The sequence below is a fragment of the Triticum dicoccoides genome, chromosome 6B (genome assembly GCF_002162155.2).
Source record: "Triticum dicoccoides isolate Atlit2015 ecotype Zavitan chromosome 6B, WEW_v2.0, whole genome shotgun sequence".
Lineage (NCBI taxonomy): Eukaryota > Viridiplantae > Streptophyta > Magnoliopsida > Poales > Poaceae > Triticum > Triticum dicoccoides.
This window is the reverse complement of record NC_041391.1, coordinates 140,912,680-140,923,264: the sequence shown is the minus strand read 5'-3', so window position 1 is coordinate 140,923,264 and position 10,585 is coordinate 140,912,680. Positions and strand designations below refer to the sequence as shown.

Sequence of the window (10,585 nt, the reverse complement as noted above, 5' to 3'; positions counted from 1 at the left end):
GATGGAGGTCGACGCGACAGTCCACGTGCTTTCGAGCTACAAAATATTGTATCCTTGTTTATGTTAAGAAATCTTCCAGCTCCAACCGATTTCCCTAGGAGTGCCCGTTCCAATAGGAATCTATCCCCTTTTCAATTGACGCCCGGCTCAGACTCCCCAAGTCACGATATTGTTGACCACCAATCCGCGACCCCTACGGCCCACACGTCATCGACCCACACGCTCGTGGCCAACAAACCTCCTCCGTCCCAGTCGGCGGTGCGTGTGGCCGCACCCAGCACGCCATGGCAGTTCGCAGTTTAACAATGCTTCTACTTAAATCCCTCCGCCCCCTCCGCCGCCTGCAACCTCCGCCACAACGCCGTCCCTCCACTTCGAAATCCTCCTCCCACCTCCCGCTCCCCTCCCGCCGTTCACTCCACCTCCCGCGCGCCGCCGCCGCCATGGGCTCCGTCGCCGGGGACGCCGTGCGCCTCGCCTACCCGCCCGTCCGCCGCGACGAGTCCGTCGTCGACAGCTACCACGGCGCCCAGATCCCCGACCCCTACCGCTGGTAAGATTGACCGCGCTTTTTTTTGTGTTGGCCTTCGAGTTTGGTTTGACTGACTGCGCTTCGCGGTCGCAGGCTGGAGGACCCGGACTCGGAGGAGGCCAAGGAGTTCGTGGCGGCCCAGGCGGAGCTGGCCGAGTCGGTGCTCGCCGGCTGCGCCGACAGGGAGGGCCTGCGCCGCGAGGTCACGCGCCTCTTCGACCACCCGCGCCACGCCGCGCCCTTCCGCCGCGGCGACAAGTACTTCCACTTCCACAACTCCGGCCTCCAGGCCCAGAGCGTCCTCTACGTGCAGGTGCGCCTGCCCGCCACACGCCCAGATCGAGCTCTGCATCGATAGTGGAATTAAATATCATGCATCTACATGCTTCCCTGTCACTCCCGTGCTGGCCCCTGATTAGTGATGGTGGTGATCTGTTGTCACGTGCAACTCCCCGATTAGGAATGCGCCACGCCATTATTATCTGATTATTATTGTTTCTGCTTATAGTTTCACCACTACCGTGTGTCTCTGTTCAAATCGTGTTGCCCCAGTACGCTCTTGATGAGCTGGTACAGTAGTTTGACCGCGCTTTGCCGTGACAATGCAGGATGATTTGGAAGCAAAGGCGGAGGTCCTCTTGGATCCAAACACTCTAAGCAAGGATGGAACTGTTGCTCTTTCAACATATTCTATTAGCGAGGATGGCAAGTACATCGCTTACGGGCTAAGTGAGAGTGGCAGTGACTGGATCACTATTCGCGTTATGCGCATTGCAGACAGGCAGCTTATGTCTGACAAATTGTCCTGGGTAAGTAGATTTGCAACTCGCTATTGCACCTTAGTAGAATCGTTTCTTTTTTGTCTGAACAGTACTGTGCTTACCTGTTGATTCTCCTAATTTTTCATGAAATCCTACATGTGGCTATCTATGATGCAGGTGAAGTTCTCATCTATAAGTTGGACACATGACGGAAAAGGGTTTTTCTATGGCCGATATCCTGCGCCTGGGTAGGTCTACGGCTTTTCTACCTTTTTATAATATAGTACCCACTTCTTAATTCTTGTCATTCCTTTTGTCAGAGTGGAATTGGATGCTGGAACCGAGACAAATATCAATCTTAATCATCAGATATATTACCATATCTTGGGGTCTGATCAGTCAGAGGATATACTATGCTGGAAAGATCCTGAAAACCCCAAACATTCCCTTGGTGCATCGGTCACTGAAGATGGAAAGGTATTTCCCTTCCCTCTCTTAGACCATATCTGGTTCTTCATTTTCTTTTCAGTGTGTCTATGTCATGGTTGTCAAAATCTCCATTCGTGTCTTCAGATTAATGACCCTAAAAGATTTTAGTAACTAACAAATTGCATACCATATTACTATTATTTGCCTACCCCAATTTGTTTGGGACTAAAGGCTTTGTTGTTGTTGTTGTTGTATGGTTTAAAATTCATATATTACTATTATTTGCACAAATGTCATGTATCTTCACTTAATTTTCAAAATAATATCTTTGAATGTATGATTTAAAACATATCACTAAACATTTCGGCAGCACCAAATATAATAAATTTTCATCCTAATTCTTTAATGATTTAATCACATTTGGCCAGCACCAACTATAATAATAAATCTAGCAATAGAGGACTAAAATTGCAAGAGTACAGTGCCTAAAACAGCACACTAGTATTTTAATGAGGGTGTAATCTGCATGCTTTTTAAGTGGTTTCCATATGTTTTGCCAATCACAGAAGGCAGAGGGACTATGGACTTATACCTTCAACTATTTAATTAGTGAAATGTCTTGGAAGCTATATATTTCCTACAGAAGATAGTTATCTTAACCTTATGTTTTGTTGGCAGTACATCATACTGGGTACCTATGATGGTTGTGATCCTGTCAACAAGCTATATTATTGTGAAATTTCTTCACTTACCCATGGATTAGAGGGTTTCAGAGAGACAAAGGAGATGCTTCCATTTGTCAAGCTTATAGACAACTTTGATGCTCAATATCAAGTTGTGGCAAACGATGGTGATGAATTTACATTCCTGACCAATAAAAATGCTCCAAAGAATAAGCTGGTAAGGGTAAATATAAAAAAGCCAGAGGTGTGGACTGATGTTCTTTCTGAGCATGAAAGAGATGTGCTCGAGTCAGCTGACGCGGTTAATGGAAACCAGTTGGTGGTGTGTTACATGTCAGATGTTAAGCACACTCTGCAGATAAGAGACCTTATAACTGGAAATTTGCTTCATCAGTTGCCTCTAGAGATTGGTTCTGTTTCAGAGATCTCTTGTAGACGGGGAGACAAGGAAGTTTTTATTGGCTTCACGAGCTTTCTTTCTCCGGGTATTATTTATAGGTGTAACTTAGCATCTACAATCCCTGAAATGAAGACCTTCCGAGAAATTTCAGTTCCTGGGTTCGATCGCACAAGCTTTGAAGTTAAGCAGGTATGTCATGCATCCTCTAATTTTTAAACATTTAATATAGGATAATAGCTAACTAAGATCACCAATCTAAGTAGATGGTAATTACAAGTTCTATTCAAGTATTTAAACATGAAAAAATGAGGATTTTTTTTTGAGTTTTAACAAATTGATCACCAACTCAAATCCAATATTTTTTATTTAGTTTTAAAAAAGATTTGGTCGTTCTCGCAAGTTACGTTGTCTTGAGTAAAATCTATTTTTAGAAGTATCGACAGGGCAAACTCGATTAGATTTCCCCCTATTTCTTGCCTTCGGGTAATGTTGCTGATTCTTGTTGTTTTCTGGCACAGCTGGTTTTTATCTAGTTCTATTTTATCAGGCAAAAGTTTCCCCTGTTTTGTGAACACGGTCCATGCAAAAAGCATAAGAGCACTGCAATCGCAGAGCTAAACCGAAACTCCCACTAGTCACCGGGAGTTTCTGTTTGTCAAACTGGTTCATCGATCCAGGCCCAGCGGAGTGACAACTTCAGTTTTTGTTAGAGATCTCTTTCTTCTAAATATTTTTAAGCCTGTAGCCTCTTTTTTGGCCTGCCCTGAAATCTTACCGCTTTACTACTATTACTGTTTTAGTTTTGCTAACTATTGATTTTTCAGATTTTTGTCCCTAGTAAGGATGGAACCAAGATTCCCATGTTCATAATGTCGAAGAAAGATATCGAACTCGATGGATCACATCCAACTTTGCTATATGGTTATGGTGGATTCAACATAAGCATTACCCCTTCTTTCAGTGTTAGTCGTCTTGTCCTATGCAAGAACATGGGTTCTGTTGTCTGCATTGCGAACATCCGGGGTGGTGGAGAATATGGGGAGGAATGGCACAAAGCTGGAGCACTTGCAAAGAAACAGAATTGTTTTGATGACTTCATTGCTTGTGCGGAACAACTTATTTCTTCTGGTTACACAAGTAACAAGAAAATATGTATTGAAGGTGGAAGCAATGGTGGTCTTCTAATTGCTGCTTGTATTAACCAGGTTAGAGTAAATCCTCATTTTATTACAAAGCTACATGAGCTTTCAAGTTTATCTTATGTTAATATCAGAATACAATATTTGGCATGCATATCTTTAACCTGCACTGTGTTGCAGCGGCCTGACCTTTTTGGGTGTGCCCTGGCTCATGTTGGTGTCATGGATATGCTTCGGTTTCACAAGTTCACAATCGGTATTTTCTAGTTCTGTTGTGGACTTGGTGATTAGCTGTACTTTACCTCTATTTATTTATACAGCTTATCAATAGATGCTTGATGTTTTCTGTAGGTCATGCCTGGACTACAGATTATGGTTGTTCAGATAAGGAAGAAGAATTCGGCTGGCTTATCAAGTATGGGAATTTCTGTTGTTTCCAGATACCTGTTTGTCACTATTAGTTTAGACATTATATAGTCATTACTGCATTGGTTGTGGGGTCATCTACAATATTGCCATGCCACATTAGTATTGATCTTTTGGCAGTGGTGGAGCTTGGGCCCCCCGTAGTAAAGAGGAGGTGGTGCGGAGCACCTAATTAAATTAGACACTCATGCTGGGAGCTAACTTTAGCAAAATAGCTCATGTGCTAATACTTCCATTGAGTTGCACGTTTAGCCTTGCTCTCTTCCCCTTGGTTAAAGAAATCAGAAAATAAATAAATCTCGCACACGTGCCCAAATGCATGTCATTTTCTGTTACAAGAGTGCCCGGATGACACAGATCCTACAACTTATTAGGCTAAATATAGGTATCGGATCGGGCCGATTACTCTGACTTCTACACGGGGACGCATCATCGTACTCCAAAACCTGTATCTACCTGGCATCCTGGGTTCTAAGTTGTAACCGGCTAGGGATTTACTAGTAAACTGGTTCAGACTTTATGTTAACTTTGTCGTGCTGACTATACGAGGCGGCGCACGGATCGGTCGATTGATACGCAAAAATGAGACGCTCAATCCTAGCAACCTTGAGAGCTCCTTTGAATACCTTATGATGGTGTTATGGCCCAGGGGTGCCTCTCCTTGCTGGTTACCGGCCCAAGTAGGCCATCCCGAGGGCCCCTAGGTTGGTTCTGCTCTGGGCCGTCAGTCCGGCCCATGTGCCTCGTAGGAGAAGAGTCTTGAAGCCTTGCTGTTCAATGCAAGGAAGCCTCCACTGGACTCCCCTGCACGGACTTAGCCGACTAGGTTGTGTAATCCTAGGGGTCGCAGTATGTTATATAAGCCGGGGCCGAGCTAGTTGATGGATCATATAATCCTTTGGTTTTACCTGTACTTTGCACACCCAATCGCAATATACACAGAGCAGGAGTACCTCTATCATAGGGCCTGAACCTGGGTAAAGTCGTCTCATGTTTCCCCTCCGACCTAATCACCATGTTGGGGTACCCTACCGAGGGATCTGCCGGAATCATCTCCGACAGTGGTGGCCCATTCAGATCTAGCATGGTGAACGTAGAGGTTTGATGGGATCGCTGTAATCTCCGACAGTGGTGGCCCATTCAGATCTTGCGTAAACCTGGGAATGGTTATTAAAAAACTGGGTGAAACGGTTTGGTTCTTACTTTGGGTTTGATTGATTCAGGTTTTATGGGGCTGAATCTTTTTTAGTTTGGTTTTGGTTTGGGTATGTGAAGAAACCAATTTGGGTATAGTTGGTTATGGGCTTAAACAGTTTGGTTATTAACGGCTGTAAACTATGGATCCAAACCGGTTTTAGGGCATTGGTTATGTGCAATAAGCAACGACGCATCGTCAACGAGTATCTTTGATCCGCGTACATGATGCGATGCATTATGTAATTCTGTATTATGGGGAAACAACACATGCAAATTGAATGTGTCTGCTTCTGCTTTAGCTAAGCAATTGGTTTTAATGCACTTGTCAGTGAGCTTTTCAGTCGTGGGCGTTGTCTTTTTGACACTTGTTGTGTGTTGACCATATCTCAACGATAACTTTGTTCCCAAACTATTGTAGATGCACTTATGTCTTTTCTATGCCATTTGCTTCTTGACATGTCGATTTGTGCAATCATATATACATTGAAGCAAACCCATAGTTACGTATTGGGTTTAAACCCACGGTTATGTATTGGGTTTAAATTAGTTTGGGTGGAAAAAATAGAGGGTTTAGTTTTGGTTGGGCTTAAAATGGCATTAAACGGGTATGGTTCAAGTATGGTTTTGAGAGATACATGTACGGGTATGGTTCAAGTATGGTTTATGGTCACTGAAGATTCTTGCGTGGTGAACGCAGAGGTTTGATGGGATCGCTGAAGCAGTGGTGGCCCATTCAGATCTTGCGTGGTGATGATTCAGCAATCCCATCAAACCTCTGCGTTCACCACGCGAGATCTGAATGGGCCACCACTGTCGGAGATGATTCCGGCAGATCCCTTGGTAGGGTATCCCGGTGGTGATTAGGTCGGAGGAGAAACATGAGACGATTTTACCCAGGTTCGGACCCTTCGATAGAGGTAAACCCAACTCTTCCTCCATGTATATTGTGATTGGGGTGTACAAAGTACAGGTAAAATTGAAGGATTGTATGATGATCTATCAACTAGCTCGGCCCCGGCTTATTTAACATAACGGGGCCCCTAGGGTTACACAACCTAGTCGGATACGTGGTGGAGGGGAGTCCTCCATGGCTCTGGCTTCCTTGCCTTGAACGGCAAGGTTTCCAGAGTCTTATCCTATGTGGCCCAGGGCGGAACCGACCTAGGGGGCCTTGGGCTGGTAACCAGCAAGGCAAGGCACCCCTAGGCCGTAACACCATCAAAACCTTTCATGCTTTTTAAGTAGGAGAGATTTGATGGAATCAGACCACACTTGCTCCCATTAGATAGGGGAAAATATGCTAAGATTAATTGAATATTAGTTGAAAAAAATTATTGCATAGGTATATGAATATATCTAAAAATAAATAAACCTAACCAACAATAGAACTATCCCTCCAATTTCCGATTAATGGTACAGCTCACCTCGCATGAACAGCGGTGCATGATCCCTACAGTACAACACGATCAGCAAAAAGCCGTCTTTAGGACCAGACAGTAAAAGTGGACTTGCTCATTACTTGGAGATATAATTAGGGAGTGGATTGCTATTGCTCTGGTGGTTGATCTAATTGTTTTGTTTCCTAAGTGTTCAATTCATATTTGTTTCATCATTCTTGCATTTGCTGTAGTAAATTATTCTTGACGTTTTTTTTGCGTACTTATGTGTTGTACTACTGGTGGGCATTTACTAGATATTCTCCCCTTCATAACGTGAAGAGACCTTGGGAGCAAAGCTTTGGTGATAATTGTCAGTATCCAGCAACCATGCTGTTGACAGCTGATCATGATGACCGTGTTGTGCCATTGCACTCGCTGAAGTTGTTGGCTGTAAGTAGAATTTGAATCCTCCATTACCACTTAGTATTCTATTCGATATGAAAATTGATGGCATAGATATGATATAGTTTAACTTATATCATGTGAATGTGGAAAATATTGTATTTACCTCTTTGATTTTACACTCTTGTTGTTTGTCACAGGGGCAGTTATGTTTTATTTTAGTTTATTCTGTCCTGTAGTCTGAACTCCATTATTGTTCATTATTCAAATACCTCAACATAATAATTCACTGGGTAAACATAACCACACGATGAAAAGCCAAACACAGCTATCAATAGATATCTCTTTCTTACTTCATACTGTAAAACAATGTCTTAATCCATGCAAAAGTGGAAATTTTAAGCTTTATAAGACCTTTTTAGTTGTCCAGGGGTCAAGTTGTTGGTCACATGAGTATCACTGAGTTTGTTGGATAAGTTAACAACTTTGTGATTTGATAAACTGCACAAACATAAACATCATATAGACTCTTTTCCTAAATATATATTTTCAGAAAGTACATGGATGGTATTCAAGTAAAGGCTGACTTTTTAATGAACAAGTAGCAACTTCTCCTGGTTCTCTTTTTGTATTCGATCGTGCATCTCTACTTCGACTCGTTTTCTGATAGTTTTGGGTGCTCTTAATAGGATCTTTGGGTGTTCTGTACTTTTGACTCGTAGAGGTTAGGTTACCATCATATTTTGAAGAAATGTAGATTGTCTTTTGGTTGTATTGTTGTTCTGCAGTTTAATGATAATTGTTTTTCAGTGCAAAATGCAAATGAAGACAATTTATTGTGGTTCTTATTTGTCATTTACAGTACAAATCAGTTTTACAACCATGTAATTTGTAGTGTGTCAGTGAGAAATTTGGTGTGTCGTCACATGGAACTAGACTGTCAAGCTATATGCAGGTGCTACTGTTGCTGAAACCATGATCAGACCCTAAATATAAGTTCTTGTAATTACAAACCTTCACCTGTATGCATTGCTGTTTGATGGCAGATGTTGCAAACTATCTTGAATATCTAAGCATTATCTGATGATTAGCTAGTGTGTTTCCTTGCGTGTTTACTGTTCTTACACCTTTTGCTTTGCTTGCTATTCGCAGACAATGCAGCATGTCTTGTGCACTAGCATTGAGAACAGCCCGCAGACCAACCCAATAATTGGTCGCATTGACCGCAAGTCAGGGCATGGAGCTGGCAGGCCGACTAAAAAATTGGTTTGTGCAAAACCGCTTCTCAAGTCCTAGAGTTATGTTTTAGTTTCACTTATTCACTTATTTATTGCATGCCTTGGGTTCAATTTCAGATCGATGAGGCCGCGGACCGTTACAGTTTTATGTCGAAGATGTTGGGCGCTACATGGACTGAGTAGTTCAATTCTGTCCTGGAGATGGATTGCTATCGCTTCAGCTGCTGAACAGTTTTTGAGTTCAAGTACTACAATTCGTTGAAGCTTACAACACTTACAATGTTTGTGTTGTGCAAGCTTATCCGAGCCTATATATTCTTCCATATGTGAAAGGGGGGGTGTGTTTCTGCTTAGAAAAATGCTGTTGAAAACTTGAAATGGACCAATGAAGCTGTCTGGCTGGAACGATTTAGTCAGGACGCTCAGCCTGGCCCTCGGGGCTCAGGGTATGCTTGATAGATTTATTTAAAGTATTTTCTTGATTTCTTTGCATATCATACCATTTTATTTTCATGTGTATTTGTCGCATCGTTGAAGGTGGCAATCGGTTAGGGTTTCATCGACCCATATAGTAATCCTGTTTTTTTTTGAGAATTACCCATAGTAATCCTGGAATGGACATCCTGGCCTGGTGTCTTGGGCTGTGGCCGGGCTTGGGCTTCACTTTTCTGCCTGAAGTCTAGTCCAATAAGAGTTATTTTTTGTATTTTTAAAAATAGGTTTAATTTTTTTGCAGGCAAATCTTTTACCGTCAACTATTTCCAGACTTAGGGGGTATTATTTTGAAAAAATTCCTTATTTGACACTATCTTAAAGTCTGCTTCCTTATATGACATTGGAAAGTTTTTTTTCCCTATTTGACACAAGTTCTAAATTTTATTCCCTATATGACATTAAAAGTTTTTCTTCCCTATTTGACACAAGTTCTAAATTTTATTCCCTATATGACATTTCTGTCCATTTTGAGCCTAAATGACACTTGAAAAGACTCTTTTGCCCCTTATGTGGTATGGTGTGTGTGCGAGGCAGTAGCACACACACGCAGCATCAGTGCGAGGGCAGGAGCACACACGCAGCAACACATACACATGCAGCAATACACACGCAGCAACACACACGGGTGCACACACACACATGCACGCACACACATGCAGCAGCGCACACACACGCATGCATCACATAGGCACGCAACAGCACACACACACACGCACGTACACACGCAGTAGCAAACACACATGCAGCAGCACACACACACGCAGCATCACCCACGCATGCAACAGCACCCACGTGCGCATACACACACATACTGCATGAGGGGCAAAATGGTCTTTTCACGTGTCATTTAGGCTTAAAATGGACGGAAGTGTCGTATAGGGAATAAAATTTCGAATTGGTGTCAAATAGGGAAGAAAAACTTTTTCAGTGTCAAATAAGGAACCAGATTTTAAGACAGTGTCAAATAAGGAATTTTCTCTTTCTATGAAAATCTTGTAAAAATCCTGCATTCCAAATGTCTGGTCAACAACATGCAATGGGAACAAAAATCCACATCAATTCATGCATCAAATGTATTAATTATATTATGATACTTACATCTTTACCTAATAATAAAGAGAATTGGGTTTTTGTAGTACGTTATTGGCATTTTTACAGAAAAGCCCCTCTGTTTCGGAGAATTCAACCCGCAATCCCTGTTTGTGAATCTGATGAAACTGTTTTCACAAAAAACACCCTGCATCTGCCGGCGTCCGCCGCCCGACCGCACACAGCGCCTCCACGCGCGGGCTCGCGCTCAAGCCTCCCCGCGCCGGCCGGCCACCGGAGCGCTGCAGCTATACCAAACACCTTCTCAATCTACAACGTACTTTTCAAATCAAACAATGGAGTGCCCGGCACGGATTTGAGTTGTCTACAGCATGGAGGATGAGAGAGTTGATAGAGAGAGAACCGAAGTTGCTTGAAGACCTGCGGCAGGAGTGGAGCCAGCTGCGTGGCCCAC

The 10,585-nt window shown here is 42.9% G+C and overlaps 1 protein-coding gene across 1 annotated transcript; it reads left to right on the top strand.

The window, feature by feature from the left end:
• The first annotated feature begins 253 nt into the window (after positions 1-253).
• On the top strand, positions 254-9,078 carry LOC119324759 (prolyl endopeptidase-like). The gene is made up of 12 exons (XM_037598534.1): positions 254-553; positions 626-845; positions 1,141-1,341; positions 1,471-1,541; positions 1,614-1,770; positions 2,401-2,994; positions 3,630-4,010; positions 4,125-4,200; positions 4,296-4,359; positions 7,261-7,396; positions 8,501-8,614; positions 8,704-9,078. Exons 1-12 carry the CDS (start codon positions 285-287, stop codon positions 8,767-8,769), a joined length of 2,349 nt encoding a protein of 782 aa, XP_037454431.1. The 5' UTR covers positions 254-284; the 3' UTR covers positions 8,770-9,078.
• Positions 9,079-10,585: the final 1,507 nt, after the last annotated feature.